The sequence below is a fragment of the Genypterus blacodes genome, unplaced genomic scaffold (genome assembly GCF_046128005.1).
Source record: "Genypterus blacodes isolate CSIRO-AG114 ecotype Tasmania unplaced genomic scaffold, CSIRO-AGI_Gbla_v1 ptg000133l_1, whole genome shotgun sequence".
NCBI classification, from domain to species: domain Eukaryota; kingdom Metazoa; phylum Chordata; class Actinopteri; order Ophidiiformes; family Ophidiidae; genus Genypterus; species Genypterus blacodes.
This window is the reverse complement of record NW_027466935.1, coordinates 1367973-1387683: the sequence shown is the minus strand read 5'-3', so window position 1 is coordinate 1387683 and position 19711 is coordinate 1367973. Positions and strand designations below refer to the sequence as shown.

Below are 19711 nucleotides of genomic sequence, written 5' to 3'. Positions count from 1 at the left end.
TGAGCAAAACAAATACTTTTCGGAGAACCGTGCATGTGTATATGACATCATTTACTTTACTTATTTTATAGATGAGCCACCTAAGTGCCATGGTTTATGCACCCTGTGAATTTGAATTGCATACATATTTAAAAATAGATTAACTGTTTTAATAAGAAAAGTAATGCAGCCAAAGTATTGACTTCATGCATACCCTTAAACTCCAGCATCACATTTACATGTGTCTTGTGCAGCATGTGCATATGGTTGCATGCAGTGACATCATGTATATGAGGTTAAATATTTTTATTACTAAAGCCAAATAAAGCCAATAAAGTCAATAAATCAATCAAGACTGAACTGAATTCCTTAGCTAACACCTATATAAGCATACTAACCAATCAGCAACCAGCTCCTGATAGCTGTCTAGACTCAGCCTCATCATTTAAATCCTTCCTCAGGCTTCCAAACCTCTACTACAGACTACAGGTCATTTTCTCCCACGTGTAGACTTGAAAAATCTTATTTTCTGCTTTCCGCGTCTGTGTCTGATTGCCTGTGGGTCTCCCTGTGTGTATGTGTACGTACGTGTGTATGTTTGCACCTCACATAGCGCACGTCATGGCCTCTAAATGATTTTTAGATTATGGAGGTAAATTGAGATGCAGAGCAACAGAAAGTGTGTAGCGAGCAGAGCGAGACGTTTTTCCAGGGAGACTGTAAACAGATTCTAGGAGTGAGATATACACGAATAAATACAATAAGCAGTGTGGTAAAATGATTTGTCTGGTCGCCTCGGAGAAACAGGTTAGAGGAAGCTGACGACAAAACACTCCCCTGCCAAAAAATCCACCACCTCTGTCCCAAATAAAAAGGAGGCGGAGGCGTTCTGGTGAGATCTTGTGCCGGCCATCACGGGCTAAATATACCGAAGGGCCTGTGGAAATGGGTCACAGTGGAGAAGAATCACACTGACACATTATGCTGGTTTACAGACAAAATGGCTCAAAAGCTGCCAGTGCCAAACAAAACAAAGTCAAACACACACACACACACACATGCTACTTATATAGTGTAATGAGTCTCCACAGCTTCCAGCTCACCTAATATGACCCCAAAAGAGTGCAGGGGGGCAGCTCAGTGTCTCCTCCTCTGCATCAGACTTTAATTAGTTATGACAGACAGTAACCATGATTGACTCGGATGATTCACAGAAACAGAATTCAATGTCACGGCCCTGAGTCTCCCTTGATAACGGCTCCATCTCTGAAACACGCGTGAAACAGGAACGCGGCCTGTGAGATCCTTTCTGATTTTCGATGTTGTAACTCAACCGGGCTGAAGTCATAGTCCTCCCTCTATCAATACTGATGATTGATAATTGATATGAGTAAACACTGTTTGTCCCAGGGCAGGAAAGTGTGTGTGAAGTATCAGACTGACCAGATAAGAAATTCGAAACATTTTATTGCCTATTTATGATGATATTCTTCTGCTTCCAGGTCTTAAGACCGATATATCAAGACAACCAGGGGACCATAGGTGAGACATGATTTTACACTCATTTACTTCTGCAATATTTAGTTGAACGCAGCATTAAAATGTAACATTCTCTCTCTTTCCTCCCTTCAGCTGCCAGGTTGTACCCGTCTCGTCAGGCCCCTGCTCCTCAGCCACAGAGTGGGGGTGGTGGCGGTGGGGGTGGTGGCGGTGGGGGCGGCGGCGGTCTCTCCAGTCGTACGGCCTTCCTTCGCCGCTCTAACAACTCCAAGGCGACAAAGACGGCGTCCACCAGCACCAGCACCAACGCCGGCCTGGGCAACTACCAGACGCACAACGCAAACTTTGCCAATTACCAGAACTGCACCATCGTCCGCTCGCACACGTCACACGGCAACTATGGTTACGTCAAAGTGGCGCCCAAGATCCTCATCTTTCCCATCTTTGTGCAGGTAGACCAGCTGGTGTGTGTGTGTGTGTGTGTGTGTGTGTGTGTGTGTGTGTGTGTGTGTGTGTGTGTGTGTGTGTGTGTGTGTGTGTGTGTGTGTGTGTGTGAGGAGGAAAGAACCTGAACGGCCCTTTACTCTAGTTTACATAATGCGACAGCCTTTCTTGGTGTTTCCTTTAAATTCATATCGAAACCCACAACTATACATGTTCCCACACACACACACACGTTGAGAGTGGGAAAGAATGAGAGAATGGGCCCCCTCTCTCTCTCGCTCTCACCCTGGCCTTTGAGAGGAAGTCCCTCGGCGTGTGGTTGACGTGTCAGTGTCTCGTCATCCTGAGACCTCACATAAAACCTCATGTCTCCTCACTTGCAGCCTCCATAGAATCGACTTCTGTCATACTGCAACAATCCAAAACAAAAAAAGCCTTTATTCTTTTGACTTTAGCTTGTTTGGATTTGGGAGCTGAAATGGATTTGGTACAGCAGCTTCATGTCTACTTTAACTTCAGATGTTATACTCATTGCTGTGGCTAAGGATTGAAGTATTAGTATCTTTGGATCTAAACCTGCCTGTGTTTGTTTTCTTTGTTTTTTTGTCTAGCCGCTTGACCTGTGCAGCCGAGCTCTCATCATATCTGAGGAGATGATCCTACATGAGAGCAAACACCACTCCCTCAAGGTAACAGGCAGTCTCCTCTCCTCTCCTTTTCTCTCTTGCCAGTGGCGAAATAGAAATTAAGTCAGTTTGTCACAACCACTTGTACGCTTTGCTTACGTGGCCCGAGTGTCAGTGACGTTCTCTTCCCCCGATGCTCATATCAGCTCAAACGGAATGTGTTCTGTTCTTACTTCAACGTCACAACAATGAAGAGAGTGTGAGTAGATGAGAAAGCAGACATTTATATCTCTATGTGCGGGAACATGAATGTATGACAGATGTGGAGAGAAACACAAACCTGTAGCTGAAGCCGTTCACACAGTTTTCTACATAATATTGATGCTTCAGTTGGGCAGTACTATGAATTGTATAGGTAGTAAATCTTCTCAGTGTAATACTGTTAAGGTAATGCATCCTATTCTATAAACATGCAGTCCTTTGCATTAACTAGTGACTACAGCCATCATGTAATATTTAGCTGTTAGTTTGCCTCATAAATACATAAATACCATAAATATTGATTAATGTAGGTTTAGAGGAAATTACTTTGCTGCTTCACACCACACACACACCACACACACACAACCAGACACGTTTTGATATTATTGTTCAACATTGCCGTGTTAATAGCGGGCATATGTGGGTTTCAAATGCAGAGGGAATAACTTTCTCTCACACACACACACTGCTCTGTGTGTGTGTGTGTGTGTGTGTGTGTGTGTGTGTGTACAGGCAGAGAAAAGAAAGATTTTGCTGCATAAAAGCGAGCTCATGCCAACTCTTTAATTTGCCCTGGCAGATAATCTTTGCTGTGAAGTGAAGTGAAGTGCCTGCTGGAGTGGAATCATAATTCTGGCATCTATGTGGCTACAGTCATAAAACAAATATTTAATAGCTCGTGTTTGTCAGGGAGGGAGTTTTCCCCCCTCAGTGTGCCGCTCCGTGATCAGCCAGTGTTATTGCAGCTTTAACAAAGATAATAAGCTGAATTGTGTGTACATGCAGGGCGTTTGTGACGTATTTCAACATTTGGACCGTTGGAAGAAGACGAACAAAAAGAAACGGGACTATTTCGATTTCTTTTTCACTTATGGAAGATATCACATGACTCAGACGGCCCCCCCCAAAAAAAGTGTAATTAATACGTCTATTAACAATACAATAATGAACATGTTTTATGTAACGAGTAAGTAAAGTGAGAGAGAATCAATGAGCTGTGCTGGGAGTTGCATTAAAAGCAACTCAGCATAAGCTTGTGCCTTTGTTGTGTGTATTCCTGTGTGTGCGTGCGGGATTGTGTGTCTGTTTGCTGCCCGCTTCCCTTCCCGTCCCATCCATTTTCTGGTTCTTCGTCCACACACACACACGTACGCAGACACAGAAATGCAAATGCGGTGAAATACCCTCTCTGTTATCTGAACCCTGCAGAGGAAACCACCAAAGCAAAAGCGTGAGTGTGAATTATGTTTCAGCAATTTGAATGCTAACTACAATGTGTGAGCAAACATTGACTCATCTACCGTAAATGGAGCTTCATGCCATAATTATGCCTGCACACTTTTCCATTTGTTCCTGTCCTTTGTGGGGCTTTAATGCTGTATTGGCATGAACAACACGAATCATCAGCAAACATCCAGCAGGTCAGCAGAAGCAGATTGTATAACTCTTGGTCAAAGTGTTAAACACAGTTTTTGCATCTATTTCTGTGTATTTTTTGGCTGTTGTATCACTTTTTTCCTGCACATATTCACATTTCCTCCGTCTCTCACTTCTCATTAATGAGTCATCAGTTGTTATTTAAGACGCAATTTGGCACAGATTCTCACAGGATGTTCATTTTTCATTTGCCAATAAATAAAACTGTAAAAGCTTCAGTGTTCAGATTTAACGTGACCAGAAATGCATCAAAAGCAACATAAAGACCCAGAATAAAAAGGAAATTATGCAAAAATCCATTGACCTCATAATTTCTGCAGACACTGGCGTGACTGTTATGTAAGCACTACATGAGTTCCTATTCCTAATAAGGATTTAAGTCCATACATTATTAGTTTTCATCAGAAAGAGAAAGAAAACAAAGCAGAGGCAAAAAAATATGTCAAAGTCCATATTACAGCTTAAGAAGGAAGATGTGGGGGTGTGAAAGCAATTGTGTGCACATTTCCTGTCCTCAGGCAGGAGGTGAATGAGAGGTGTTTCTGTGTGTGGTGGGTTTTGCTCATCTCATCGTGTGTGTCGTGTATATTTTTAAAGATGTAGGTTTATGTGACTAAGGTGTGAAATCACTCTGGAAAAACATATTCCGTCTCTGTTTCGTCCTCTTGTCCAACTTTCCCCCCTCTGACCTCTTCTCCGTTGCTCCCATCGTCTAGGTTACGGTGTTCGTCTACACCGACTTGATGCTGGTGACGAGAGAAGACGAGCCGGGCAGGTGTAACGTCCTTCAGAGCCCCTTGTACCTCCGACAGCTGCGACTCCAGGATGGTACGTAGGCTTTTTAACACGCAACCGACAGGAAAAGAAACGTGTGTCATCCTGCGTGTCTGCGTACGTGACATTCTGTCGTACGTCTGTCAGGGCAGACATGAGGGCGCCAACAATATTTAGCTTTAATCAAAGGGGGAGGCCATAGGAGCCAAAACCAGAGTTTGCATAGAGTTTGCATCTGTCGTCTCTGGGCAGGTAACGTAAATACAACATTAAACGCTACAATTCAGGAAGTCTGACAGTATAAAATCATTACAAATTGGTCATTGGTGGTTAAATGTTTGAGCTGACTCGCGCTAAATCTTGATGCTGGTTTTAAACATTGGAAAACCTAATTTTTTTAATATTTGAGGGCATGGATTACTACTTTAACTACTACATCTGATCATGTTAGTGTGATTTCATCATGTTTTCTGTTTCCAATTTGTGATAAAACAACTAAAATAAGCTCAACGAAAGGTTGCGACCAATCGGTGTCCAGTTAGCTCCTGTAAGCTCCACACAGTAGTTCCTGAACTCAAACAAATGGCTCCTGGGTCATTGTTGTGAAACCAAGAGAAAGCTTCCTGGCTCCTGAAAACGTTCCCTAATAGAATCCAAAAGGAAACCAGGAAACTCAAACACGGAAAATTCAACACTGGAAATAAACATATATCCACTAAGAACAATTTGCATGGAACTGGACTGGGAGGATATTTACTGACCGCCCCAAGTTCCTGAAGCTTTGTCCTTTTTTCATTTCACCATGGTGTAAACAAACCATCTCCTCTGGTGGAATGGAGAGAACAGTTTGGCAAGGAGAGCAACACACACACACACGCACACACACACACACACACACACACACACACACACACACACACACACACACACACACACACACACACACACACACACACACACACACACACAGCCCAGGACAAAGTCAAATAAATGGGGCTTGGTGTAAATATGTGTGTTAGGAGTGATGGGTGGAGACAGGCTGTGGGTCTGGGGTCAGCGGAGAGCGGATGCACTGCGATGATGCAGAACGAGGACATTGTGATTCCTCTTCCTCCCTCAATACGCACACAGATTATTAGAAACGCTTCTGGCTTATAGTGTCGTCCAACACGAAGCCACCTCCTCCATCTTTAGACCCTCTTTAGATAAATAGATGATGGATACTGTGTGGTCAGTGCTGCTCTGATCTCCGCCTCTTCTGACCTCCACCCTTCTTACCCAAACAATTGGAGATCACTAGGGTGGGAAGGCAAATGGGTACGCTTGTCTGAACGTTTGATGAGAGGACACACTCACGCACACACACACACACACACACACACACACACACACCACTCCCACCCTGCTGCTGCCTGTCATTGTTATTTTGCTTTGCGGCGTCTCACTCAGGAAAGAGGCGCTCGGGCGATTGTGTTTGTTTCAGCGTGGCCTCTGTTTGGCATGTGTATGAATGTGTGTGTGTGTGCTCGCGTGTAATGATACAGAGCAGGTTCAACACGGGGGCTTTCCTGTGTTCCTGTCACCCTAATTAGAGGGGTGTGGAGCGTGGGAAACACTGAGGACAGACACGCAAACCCACCTGCCATCAGCTTTACCATAACAGCCCAAACTCCATCACAGAGCTGAACAATAAAGGAGGACTTATGATATAGATGTTCCACCTGATCTTCTGCGTGACCTTATGGAGCCTTTTTGACTCACAGCTCCTACACTCTCATACAGGAACTTACTACTTTATGGATTAAGATGGGATGCACCTTTTATACTTTGACTGAGTGGATTACAAAGAGGATTGTAGATGACATTAAATTATCCAGATTATTACACTTTTAAAAACAAACAAAAAATTTCAGGATTGAAAAAATAATCATATCATGGTATCTTTTAAAGCTTGTGAGTGTGTTGTTTTCAGAGCTAAAAATAGAGCTCAGCAAAGGTTAGACTTCCTGCTCTGCATGACAGCATATGCAACACTGCCCTCTGCTGTTAGAAATGCAAAAACACATTTTCTGACGTGGGCTGCGACGTCGTCCCTGCATCACACACACACACACACACACACACACACACACACACACACACACACACACACACACACACACACAGCATACATTGTTTGGGGTCTGTCCTCCTGCGGTAGCATGTGATTGAGGGCCGCGATTAACAACATTTTTTATTTTGTGAATTAGTACCTGAAGGCATCATGACATCACATGTCTCAAATAAGAAACAGGCGTGTATTTTTCTCATACTCACCAAAATAAACATGAACATATTGACTTAACGGTTTATTAGGCACAGCTGTACAATGATGGATAGACAGACAGGTGACAGATAGATGACAGACAGACAGGTGGATAGATTGATGTCTTCTCTCCCATGCTGGTGAATGATAAAGAGGTAGAGGTTCTGCCTTTATATATTTATAAATATATATTTAATCCCCCACAGGCTTGACCACACAGCAGGGTTGTGAGTCATGTTCACAGCGTGGAGTGTGTGTGTGTGTGTGTGTTCACTTTATCAGCCTGTTTCCAGCTGGGAAGAACATGCAGTCGCCACCATCAACACATTCTGAATTTGTGTGTGTTGTGTATGTGTGTGGCGATAGTGACACTATTGGGGTAGTGTGTGTGTGTGTGTGTAGGGGGTGATCTCATCAGATTAAGGCCATACAGTATATCAGGCCTGGTTACAGAGGGTCTGTTCAGTCACTTGCTCTAAACATCTGTTATTATTGAGACTTAAGAGGTATTTTCCAATATAATCAGTGTTTAATACATTATTTGTTTGTATTCCAAAGAAAGAGTGTGTGTGCTGGTTTAACAGAAAATAATCCTCTTACGTTTATGTAACTTTGTCTTACAGATCATGCCGAAGAACTGAGATTCTATCTTATTCACATGACTGAGGTAAGAGAAATGATTGCTGGGATTCTGTGTGTGTGTGTGTGTGTGTGTGTGTGTGTGTGTTGGGGGAGTGGTTGGCCTCTGATGTGAGCAGCTTATTTGTGTGTGTGTGTGTGTGTGAGCCAGAGGGGCAATTGACTGCGGTGGAAATCACATTACAGCAAGGCACAAGGAATCGCAGAAAGCTCCCAAAGATCTAATGAAAATCTCCTTTTCCTCTGCATGTCTCTGTCAGACCTTCTCCGTATGAAACTCTGCTGTCTCACACACACACACACACACACACACACACAAACACCAACGTCTGTCCATATTTCTACACGCATGTGCACAACAGGGACACACACTAAAACATTCTGGATGTGCTACAAGCTCACCTAAGCTCCTTGTGAGCCAGCTGAGACATTTCCGTCGCCTTACAACGCACGAAAAGGAACACGATGACAACTATGACATCGTAGTCGTCATAGTTACCCTTTAGAATGGGATCAAACCCTAACATAAATCATTTTTCCGTAGGCTTTTCACATTTCTGTTTCATATTTGACTCAAACTATCCGTCAGAGTCAAGGTTGATCAATACGGGACAAAATATCTATCGTCTTTAGTTCTGGGGTTTCTTGTTTTTATCATATGACACATTAACCCTTTATGGCCCCTCTGTTACAGCTCTCCTGCTGCCATTTTCACATGAAAGCCAAACCATAGTTATTAATATTTGATTGCTGTCTTCACTAATTGTTTAGCACTGAGCGACTGTGGTGGCACTTCCAGAGGCTTTTTAAACTGTTTTAGCAGTGTGTGTGTGTGTGTGTGTGTGTGTGACGGTTAGAGACGCCTGAAGTATACATGATCCTTTATGTGTGTGTTTTTCTTGCCTAGAAACAGACATTTCCGTTTTTTAGATAGTTTTTTGTGTGAGGTTTTATCAGGAGGATGATGAGGAGGAGGAAGAGGCTGGAAGTGTGGAGGCAGTCTGACAGGAAACGAGAAGGATCTGATCTGATCGCGTTCTGACAGATGCTCCCATAGGATATGATTTGTTTGAGCCCGGTTGGCAGTTTTGCTGTAGTTAGCAAGCTAGCGTGTGTTGGGCGTGGCGTTCGCCATCACGCCTCCCCGCCGCCTCCTCTTCCTCCCCCTCCCCCTCTCTCTCTCCACCCCCCCTCCCCCCCTCCCCCAACCGTTTCCACTGGTGTGCAGTGAGCAGATGACACTGCAGGTTTTTTATGAGGGGTTTTTATGTTGCCGTACATTGTTTGATGGCTTCAGCTCGACCCTTCCTGCGCCCCCGTCCCTCCTAACCTCGTACTCCTCTTTGAAAAACACACATTTGAGCTACTCCGTAACAACGACTCAGCACCCTCTCCCATCAACTTTACAGCCGCTACACAGATCTTTAACCCTGAATGCTATTACGCTCATGGGTGACTTGTGAAACAATTAGACATAAAAGCTAAATTCCTCCACCAGCTGTGTGCTGGTATGGATTTGTGTGCTGCACGCCTGACCGCCGGCATTAATGTTAGAGTGGATGAACATCACAATGAGGAGCGAGTGCTGCAGGTCCTAATGAGTCTGCAGCTGATTAACCAAATCAGTAACAAAGGCTTTGTGTCCTGGCAAATTGGAACATCTTACATTGTAGTTTGGATCAATACTTTGAGCAACAGCCGCTAACGAGCAAACTGATTCGCTTTCACCCTCAGATACGAGCTGAACCGACAAAGCTGCGTAGTAACTTATTGTTTGTATTATTGTATGTTTTCCTTGAATTATTTCAGGCAGATTTACAATATCCTGATAATTCTTTTTTTGGCTTTGGGAATCGCATCTGCTCTTGATGAGTCATGAGTTTTGGCTGCACTTTGTAATATTACAGAAACTCTGAAACTTTCTTCTTCGTCTTCTTTCATAATTTTTTCATTTTCTGCCACATACCGCAATCTAAAATGTAAATTAAAACAGATTTGAAGAGTAGAAGTGATAGTATTTTGGGGGTTTTAATGCAGCTACCATGACTTGCAATCTGCAGTGTGTTTCAGGTGCAATGTCTGCGCGCGCACACACACACACACACACACACACACACACACACACACACACACACACACCCTGTCCCACTATTTTGCTTTGAAATGTGCTGCATAACCTCATTAGCAGCGTATGAATTTTTAAAAGGGCCCTTTTTTCGGCAGCGATAGTAGACAGAATGGGAGTGGGGGAGGGAGGGGGGCTGAAGGGGCTCCGGTTGCTCGGGGGCTTTGGTTTCTGTCCCACATGCAGTGAAGGAGGTCCGGTATTATTCAATCTGCCCAATTAGGCACGTTAAAAATAGAAACCCCTTACATAAGACAAAGATAGCAAGCGAGGGTGAGTTAAAGCGAAGCCTTGTGGGTTTTTGCATATATTAAACATAAAAGAAGCTTTTAGAGTGGTTGTGCGTTAACTCGGGACCGTGCACTTTGCTCAGCATCTGGGTTTCTGCCCCGTGACGCAGTCTCGCGGTCCGTCGTCGTTGCTACGTTATTGCAACAAATCTATAAATAAATGTGTGTGTGTGTTTGACAGGCAGGCGGTCGGTTGGGCTGCTGGGCTCGCTGACATTTTGACACCTCTGGCCGGAAAAGGCCGGTTGGATATTTGGAGCCAAAGGAGAAAAGAAAAGCTAAATTGAAGATCCTGTGCAAGTGTGTGTCCAGTTAGGCGTCACTTTGCACATTCTCCCACCCCTCCTGTCAGACAACCCCCTCTCCCCTCCCGTAGACAAACTGTGTGGTCATCTGTTATATTTCATACACCTGTCAGCGTTTCATACACAAGGGAGCAAAGCTGCGCTGAAACACTGCACACAATTACCTCAGCACACACACACACACGTCTCACACCCTCAATCTTTTTCTGTCTGGAGCTTATTATAGAGTCTTACCGTCACAATTTGTAACAAGCCGCTTTACTTCATTGTTTTGTAGTCTTACAATATGAAAACTCCCCCTCCTTCTCTCCTCATGATATATAGAGAATAGAGTCATATTATTTTGAGGAAAGCTGTAATATTTCAATTCAAAATCTTAAGAGAATAAAGGAAAAAGTGGAAATATTATGAATGTTCTGAAAAAACCTCCAAGCCTCTGATAGTTTCTCTAAATATTATGACTCCTGAACTCTCTCTTTATAGATTGACCCCAATACTCCTTTGGGTAGACTGATGAAAGACACACACACACACACACACACACACACACACACACACACACACACACACACACACACAAACAAACAGAGGTCCACTGAGTTTAGCCATCATGTGACACACTGGAGGATGAGCATGTTGGAGTGGTTGAAAGGTCCTGACCATCTCTGCTGTTTGTGTGTGTGTGTGTGTGTGTGTGTTTACCCAAATGAGAAGTGTGTGTAATGTGATAGTCTAATTGAATTGCTCTTTCTGGCCGGTCTGTGCAAATGTCACACACACACACACACACACACACACACACAGAGCTCAGTACATGGTTTTGTATCAACAGCTCCTCTGCTTCAACCTTTCATGGAAACTCGGGCGCTTCTTTGACTTCTATGATCCAAAAAATCCAAATCCAGATCCAAAAATGTATGTTTACTGCTTGATGGAAGTATACTTACCTCATAATTACCTTTTTTGTTTAAAACACGTATTTGCTTGTTGGTGTAAGATATCCTAGTCCAGCTCTGACCTGTGTGTCGCCTCTCCTCACACATTCCTGTCTCCCCATGAGGCAAACGGCCCGATAAAGGAGAAGAAATGCCCTCAAAGCAAAAAGAATATTATTGTATTTAGATGGGAATTATACAAATAATCCGGCTTATACTCCACAAACACACATTATACAAATTATTTTCCAGATTGAAAGAACTTGTCTTCTCTTTTTCATCCGTCTCTCACCTTATGTAACCAGAAAAACGCACACACACACGTGCACACACACATTAACACACGCCTAAAGCAGATGCACAAAACACATGTTGATTGAAATTGGAAATTAGCCGTGAGTCACTCGGGATCACACAGCCGCCGTGCGTGCGTGCGTGCGTGCGTGTGTGCGTGCGTGCGTGCGTGCGTGCGTGCGTGCGTGCGTGTGTGTGTGTGTGTGTCTTCCAACTCCCACGTTTCACCATACACAACTTTTCCCATGTGACTCATTCAGCACGCAAACAGACCTTCCCATAACATCCCTGTAGCTCTCCTGAGCACAGGGCAGCTCTCCACTAATGCACAACACCGCCGGATCTCCTACACGTCACATCGCAAAGGTACTGTGAGCTCGTCTCTTACAAAGCAGACTTAATCATAGACGAGGGTTTAGATTAGGGAAGTGTTAAGATTCTGTAGAAGAGATGGTGTGGAGTGTGTTTGAATGTAAAGCTCAGTCTCTTCCTCCTCCTCCTCTTTCCTCCACCCCTGATGCTCTCCTCCATCTGTCTCCTCCTGCCCTTCTCCTCCATCACTGTAGGTCATCCTATTTTAGCAACGGGCCCAAAACGGAACCGATGTAACCCAGATTTACACATGAGCATGAAGTGTGGCTGCGCTTTTTGTGTCTCTGGAAAGTCAAGTGTGCGTGCGCAGCGCTTGCATGTGTGCGTGGAAGTAAGTGTGTCAGTGATGCAGACGAGGCGGGTGGGGGGGAGCAAGAAAGCGTCGTCGTATGAATGTAGGTGATTGAAAACGCGCAGAGAGCGAAGAGAGACAACGTTACAGAGCGACGTTGGTATTGGACTGACTGAACGGAGCGCGTGTGTGTTTGTGTGCGTGCGCGGGTCATCGCTAAGTCGCCATGGGTAACCTGTCCAACCGCGTTGGGCCTAAGAAACGTTTCATCAGGGAGCCCAACTCTCTTCAGCAACACCTGCTGTCAGACTGTGGAGATGTAAGTGATCCTCTGATTACAACCAGAGAGAGAGAGAGAGAGAAAGAGAGAGAGAGAGAGAGAGAGAGAGAGAGAGAGAACTGTTGTGCATGTAATGGTAGCTCGGAAAATACGAATGAATTAAAAAGAAATTTTTGCAGCATTTTTTGGTGAAGCAGTAATTTGCTTGAAAAAAGGAACGTGGGAAAAGTTCAATCAGTTTCAGATAAAACAGGACTATAGAAGCATAAATGTGACAACAGCAGTGTAACGTGTCAACACTCTGCATAAAACTGTCACTGATTTTCACGTCTTTATTGTTTTATTGCTTTTCTGTGGCCTAAGTGCAACTTTTCACAGTCATGAGTGTCCGGAGCTGTAGTCACACAAATGTGCATGTATTTGCGCTGCCATTATTTGAATGCCTGTCAGGCTTAATAAACTGCAGCGCTGCACATCAGTAAGTACGTATGTGTAAAGGCTGGAGCGCTCAGCTGACTCCGCTGCTGCTGTAGGGACTCTTGAATGAGGCGGCTTACATAATGCTACGCTTTGCTCTGATTCTGCTAATGTATGCTGATGTGTCTTTAGTTTCCAGAAGTGAAAGCCGAGTGTTCCATTAAGCGCTTCGTCCACGTCCGCTGTGATTTATCTCCGCTGTGAAATCACCACTGTAGTCATCGGTCTGTAATTGGCACAATGCATTCACAGCGGATCGGCAAGAAATTATGAATAATCTCATCTTTCCAAAGCACAGAAGTGACAGCGACGAATACAACTGACGCAACCTCAACTCGACGTGTGTACATTTCTCTATCCAATTAGATCGGTGCTCTCTGGCTCTAGAGTTTGCACTTATTGATCCCGACAGGCGAATTACCTCGTGTGTATTTTAAGCAGCGTGGAAAATATGCACACAAAGAGCTGCGGTGAGAGGAGAGATTCCAAATCCTACTGTATGTAGGTGAATTCACAGTGCATTGATGTGTGTCTGTGTGTGTGTACACTTTGGAGTTGGACGAGAGCTCTGGAATCTGGCTCACATAGTTCAGTCCTCATTTTGCGGTGTGTTTGTGCAGGAAAAGGTAAATTGTTGATGTGATGTTTGTGAACGCTGTCAATTCTGGTAAAGTTTGCTTGTGATGAAAACTTACCAAGAATAGTTGGTCCTGGATCGTGTGGATGTACCTGGAGGTGTGTGTGTGTGTGTGTGTGTGTGTGTGTGTGTGTGTGTGTGTGTGTGTGTGTGTGTGTGTGTGTGTGTGTGTGTGTGTGTGTGTGTGTGTGTGTGTGTGTGTGTGTGTGTGTGTGTGTGTGTGTGTGTGTGTGTGTGCGTGCGTCTCTGTGTGTGCGTGCGCATTCAGTGTTTCTGAACTTGGAGGCACTTCCTCAACACTGACTGTATGAAATAGAGCCTGTCCCTCCTGAGCTGAAGGCTGTGTATGAATGATTCGCACCCTGGGGCCCCTGTCAGCAAAAGCACCTATTTTATGGTGGCCATCCATAATATGACCTGGGCAGGATGAGTGTGTCTGCGGTCTGATTGGACCACTGAGGGTTCCGCTCTCTCTTCTTGTGGTTGAGCCCAAACTCCAAGTGTGTCTTTGTGTTTTCACTGATATAATATTCCAGCACAGATCGACAGGCCTGCGGTGACAGAAGCTATACATCTAAATCTAATCACTTAAAGATCCCCTTCTCAGCAATATGATCACACCAAGATCTACAACCGCCCACTACATTTGCAGCAGCATCAGTCTCAGAGTTGGAAGTGTTCTCCTGAGCCACCCTAAACCCTGGTTTTATCTCCCATCCTGGCGAGTGCAGCACAGATGGTAACCACTGAGTTGTGAATTATTCACCGGCTTTGAAAATAGAATTTGGAAAATGTATAATTTGCCTTTCAGATTTGTGTTAGAGCAATGTATGTCTCTCACAATGATGTCATTATAAAAGATGCAACCATGACGTCGCTCTCAAACTAAACACGGCCATTATGCTGAAATTATGAACGCTGCTTTTCTTCAGCCAAAGTTCATATTCATAATTGAAATGAAAAAACATTTACCAGTCAAATTCTAACTAAGGAATAAAGGTGCTGTTGATGCTACCGTGAATTCATCAAGAATCGAGAACACACATTAAGCGCTAATTGCTGCTGAAAAAATGCACTTGGCCTCAGAAGCGGTGCGTGACACCAGCGATGGTCCTCCGGGGGGCGTGTCATGTGCTCCCCACGCTCCCCTATGGCTATAGGAAGGGGCGCACAGCAAAAGCAACCAGTTGCGTGATGTTTTCAGGACAGCGTCGTCTAGGCAGACCACAGTCCAGCTCTGAGAAGCATACAAACAGACTAGAAATAGATGAAAGACTGTGGGAAAGCCTCTTTAACAGGGGGGATGCTGCATCCTATGCTGGAATTCTTTGTTGCATATAAAACATGTTTTTGTTGTGTGGTTGCTTGACGGCTGTACTCCAGACTTTGTTTCATCAGCTGATGTTAAAAACCGGGCTCTACCATTGAGGTTTAGAACAGAATTTGTATGTGCTTTCAGCATCGTATAAGCAAATTGATTGAAACCAGAAACTTTAATTTTGAGCTTTATTTGCATTTAAGGTCAATAATCTGACCACAACCTAAATATAGCTTATTAAACTGTTTGCATTGGATTTCGTTCTCTGAAACAAGAATCGGAAAATGAAAAACAAGATTTGTGAGTCAAATGCTAAAAATCCAATATCCATCAAATATTTGTTTGACCTTTCCTGTGCTTTGCTTTATTCCTGGGTTTCTCAAACTGTGAGAAATGCAAACTGAGAATAAAAACAGAGGAACCAGATTAAAGGATTTTCCAAAACAGGTTGTGAAATTTGTTCTCCAAATCTACTTTCACAGTCAGAAATCCAATGAACCGAAGTTACAGTTTTACAGCTTAAAATATAATACAATATATAGTTATAATGATTGTGTCACCTCCTGTATCATATGTAGTATTTGTGTTTTGATTACTCAGTCAGCACAGTTATGAGACATTCACCACCATACAACATTAGTTGAGGAAATCCAGATCACAAGATAAGTAATGGTAGTAAAAGGATGAGACATCTACATCTATTTATATGAGCGTGGAGAAACTTAACAGGAGTCAGAAGGCTTTAAGCGTCACAAGGTCTTGATGACACGCGTCTCATGTGAAAAACACTGTAGACCAAAGAGTGATAGCTGTGTAGAGAACACTGCAAGGCTATGTGTGCGTCTGATGTGTTGATCTGTAACTAACTCAACTGTAAAGGCAAAATAGAACGACGGGTCACGACACCAGTCAGCCACTAGTGTACGGGCGCCGGAACAAACCGTGGTGCACACCGCTTGGTACGCAAACGTATAAGGACAAGACACGGAAACGGCCTCTGGATGTGGCATGCTTACGTAAATACATGTCAGAAATAAGCCCGACCTATAGGAGCAAACTCTGACCTGTCGTGCAAACCAGACAGCGATTATAATTGAAGTTTGGAGTTGGGATAAGTGATCAGATCTGAGTACTGGAGGGCAAATTGTGTCACTATTTACCCCCTGCCTGGTAAATAAGTGGTATCTCAATGCCAGCATGTTTACCCTTTCTGCAGTGTCACGTCCATTAGCTGTCACTGAAACCTCGCTAATCTCTTGTAAAGCGGCTAAGGTGAGCCGTGTTGACAGCAATCCAGTCACACCGCTGGAAGCTCGTCTGCCAGATGGCTCAGGGGGGAGGGCTCCAACCAGGGAGCACTTTAATCAATCTGATTAAGGGGAAATGCTGCCTGTATTTTTAGCCGCACCACAGCAGGCCAGTGGCCATTCATTGGATTTTGTTTCATTACCTATCATGTTTATCTGGTGTATATGCGCATTCATAAACAGGGTATGTAGAACGAGCTTAAATAAAGAAGGTCCTATAGGAAATACAACCACTCCATTATTGCAATAACAAGGACTGCATTTATTACTTAACCAATGACACTGATACTTAAGGGTTACATTCATATCTGCCTGCATGCTGCTCAATGCCAAGACGCAACATGGCCTAAACTAGAACATCCCCAAAGACCTTCAAACTCAAAGGGTTCCAAATGTTGACTAGGATTCGGTCCAAACATTATTTTTGATTGTTGCTGTGTTCAATGGAGTTTTGCTTCAAAAAAAATATTTTAGGCTGAAACAAATCAATACTGCAGGGAATGCATCACAAGACTTAACCACTTAGAATTATCTTACAGAATGTTGTAAGTAAAAAAAGCCCCCAAATAAATTTTACAGGGCGTTAACCTGGAAGTCCCCTTTAATCATATATAGTAATGTTAGACTTATTTCTGTTTATACTGTAGCGATCATTAGAATGTAGACAGACGTCATCTTTCACTTCATTAACATGTCCAAATACTTTGACATCAAACATTATTTCCTAACACCAAAAATCCATCAAAAATGTTTGTTATTACCCCAAAGGAGATCTAAAAAAAGCGGGTCAAATCATTTGTGGGCTGCTGTTTGTATCTTCAGTATTATCCTACATCTGTCATCTTCTGTCATCCGCTCCCCCTTTCTCTCCTTATGCCAGACAGAATGTGTGTGATGTCAGTAAGCGGGTTGTGTTTAATGCATCGTGTGCCTCATATTTACACTCCCAAGACTGTGTAAACAAACACACTTCCTCTCTCTGGGTGATCAGGGATACAAGTCCTCCCTCCTACGTTTCTGAGACCCGAGAGCCCCAGCTGCTCGCCTCTTCTTGGTTTTGGTTGTTGAATGCTTATATCCTGTAAATATGTGGCTGCCCTGACTGTATTTATACTGACTTCAGACTGGTAGTGTTCGTGTGTGTGTGTGCAGATTGTGAAGCCGGGTGATTGTGTGTGTGGACGCAGGTGCATGGGCTCCTCTGAGACGCTGAGCTGCTCCGTCGCAGATGTGTTTTCTGTGATGTGGGGCAGTAGGGAGTGGATGCTGAGAGGCCAGTCCATATGAGGGCATGCTTTCTGGAAAACCTGAGCCGCCGCAGAGTTTTTACGGCATTACTCACTCATAACCATGACTCAGGATATGGATTTACACTGTTCTGGGTGGGGTTGGCGGGTGCCTTTACTGGACTGTAATTTGGGGGTTTGCTGTTGCTAATGATTTAATTTGTACCATAACATAGGAGGCAATTGCTACGTGGCAGATTTGTTCCATCCTAGTCTTAGGTTTGTATCCAATCCCTACACGTGCAACTGCAGCCAGAATGGTCAGGTCGGAATTCATGTGTCAGCACCTTGCAGAACATTAAAAATAAACACAGAGGAGAGCTAAAGTGATGAGAGTCAAGGACGTTCCATATATGTGGAGAAACGTCCTTTGGTGTAAAGCTGGAGGAGGAAACATGTCGCAACCGAAACAACAAACCAGGTTGAATCACAACACATGTACATTGTTGAATCGAGGCATGTGTGTGTATTTTTCAAGTATAAAACCTAGACCTCTGCTGCCCCCTTGTAGTCTTAAAGTCCGGTCCAAATGATGGATTTTGAAGAAGCACAACATTGATTTCTGTCTGATCCACAAAAGTCCCTTCTCCATCATCACATGGTGGCAACTCAGAGCAACTCAGGGGGTCAATATCATCAATTGCTCTGCTTTCCATCCTTACTTAGTCCCTCTGCTTCTGTTGGACGATTTATCTTCATCGTTTTGATCAATGCTTTTCTTTCCTATTGTCTCTTGGATGCAAACAAATTCTGCCCCTGTTAAGTTTCTTTCCAAACAAACTGTACTTTGCATGCAGTTCATTTCATGCTGGGCGCCAAGGGAAAGTCATCATTGCTACCAAAAATGCCTAATTTAACATCAATCAAAATGACAAGGCATTTCCCATTTAAAAAAAGAAAAAAAAAAGGGCCCCTGAAGACCCTCGTAACATCAACATCTCCATCATCAGCCAAACATTAATGACAAACATAATGGAAGGACAGATCCAGAGAACGAGCAGATAAACAGGCACCATGATGCTGATCAGGACAGTGAGCGTCAGGAAAAAGCCCGGAGGACTTCAGTACATCTCTGAAGAGTTGCCCAAAATGGAAAGAAACCCTATTTATATCCTGACCTATGCCCAAACACGTCAAGACACAAATGTTTTTCCCTGATGTAGCCGTAAGTCAAAACAAGCAAGGTAAATGGAAGTGATTCAAAGTTGAAAGAGAAGAGAAAAGAGATCAAGTGGATTGAAACCTTGGCCTTATTCTGAATGCTGAGCAGGCATACAAAACAGTAAATGGAACCCTTAAAACCAGTGAGATCAAAGATAGACATCAAGATCTAGATATTGAAGAATCCCTGCTGCTCATCATATATTTATACCAGGAGCGATGTATTGATTTGTACTTTCTCAGTTCTGTTGTCTTCAGTTGGGTCAGCATATCAAATTCTGCCTAAAGTGAGTACAGCCCATCATCTAATTTCACTCATGGCAGCGTTTTGTCATCTGCAGGGCCGCTGAGCTGCAGTTTGTGCCAGTTTGCCGTCACGATGGCGGAGCAGAGAGGATGAATGTGACGTTTATACGAATATAAGACCAAACAAGCAGGCAGTGACCAAATGTACAACTGGGATAAGCGTCAATTATGGGCACTGCTTATTTTAATCTTCAGAGGGAAAATCTGGATACACACACACACGCACACGCACACACAGACGTGCACACTCTCGCACTCAAACACGACAGAATAACACTTCTGATACTTGTGGCTAGTTAAGCTCTTTTGTTAGTCATTATCCTCTCTGAAGCCATTCCCTGGTTTGTCATTGTTCACACAC

The 19711-nt window shown here is 43.8% G+C and overlaps 1 protein-coding gene across 2 annotated transcripts in view; it reads left to right on the top strand.

Moving 5' to 3' along the window:
• The window catches only part of rgs3a (regulator of G protein signaling 3a), a 110067-nt gene that overhangs the window by 39273 nt on the left and 51083 nt on the right, over positions 1–19711 (top strand). The window contains exons 13-17 of one of the 2 annotated variants that reach the window (XM_076163656.1): positions 1482–1521; positions 1612–1931; positions 2535–2612; positions 4964–5075; positions 7950–7993. In XM_076163656.1, the coding sequence (XP_076019771.1) occupies positions 1482–1521; positions 1612–1931; positions 2535–2612; positions 4964–5075; positions 7950–7993 (594 nt within the window). Of the gene's footprint in view, positions 1–1481; positions 1522–1611; positions 1932–2247; positions 2411–2534; positions 2613–4963; positions 5076–7949; positions 7994–19711 lie in introns of those variants that run through there. The other variant, XM_076163657.1, reaches the window with a different exon arrangement.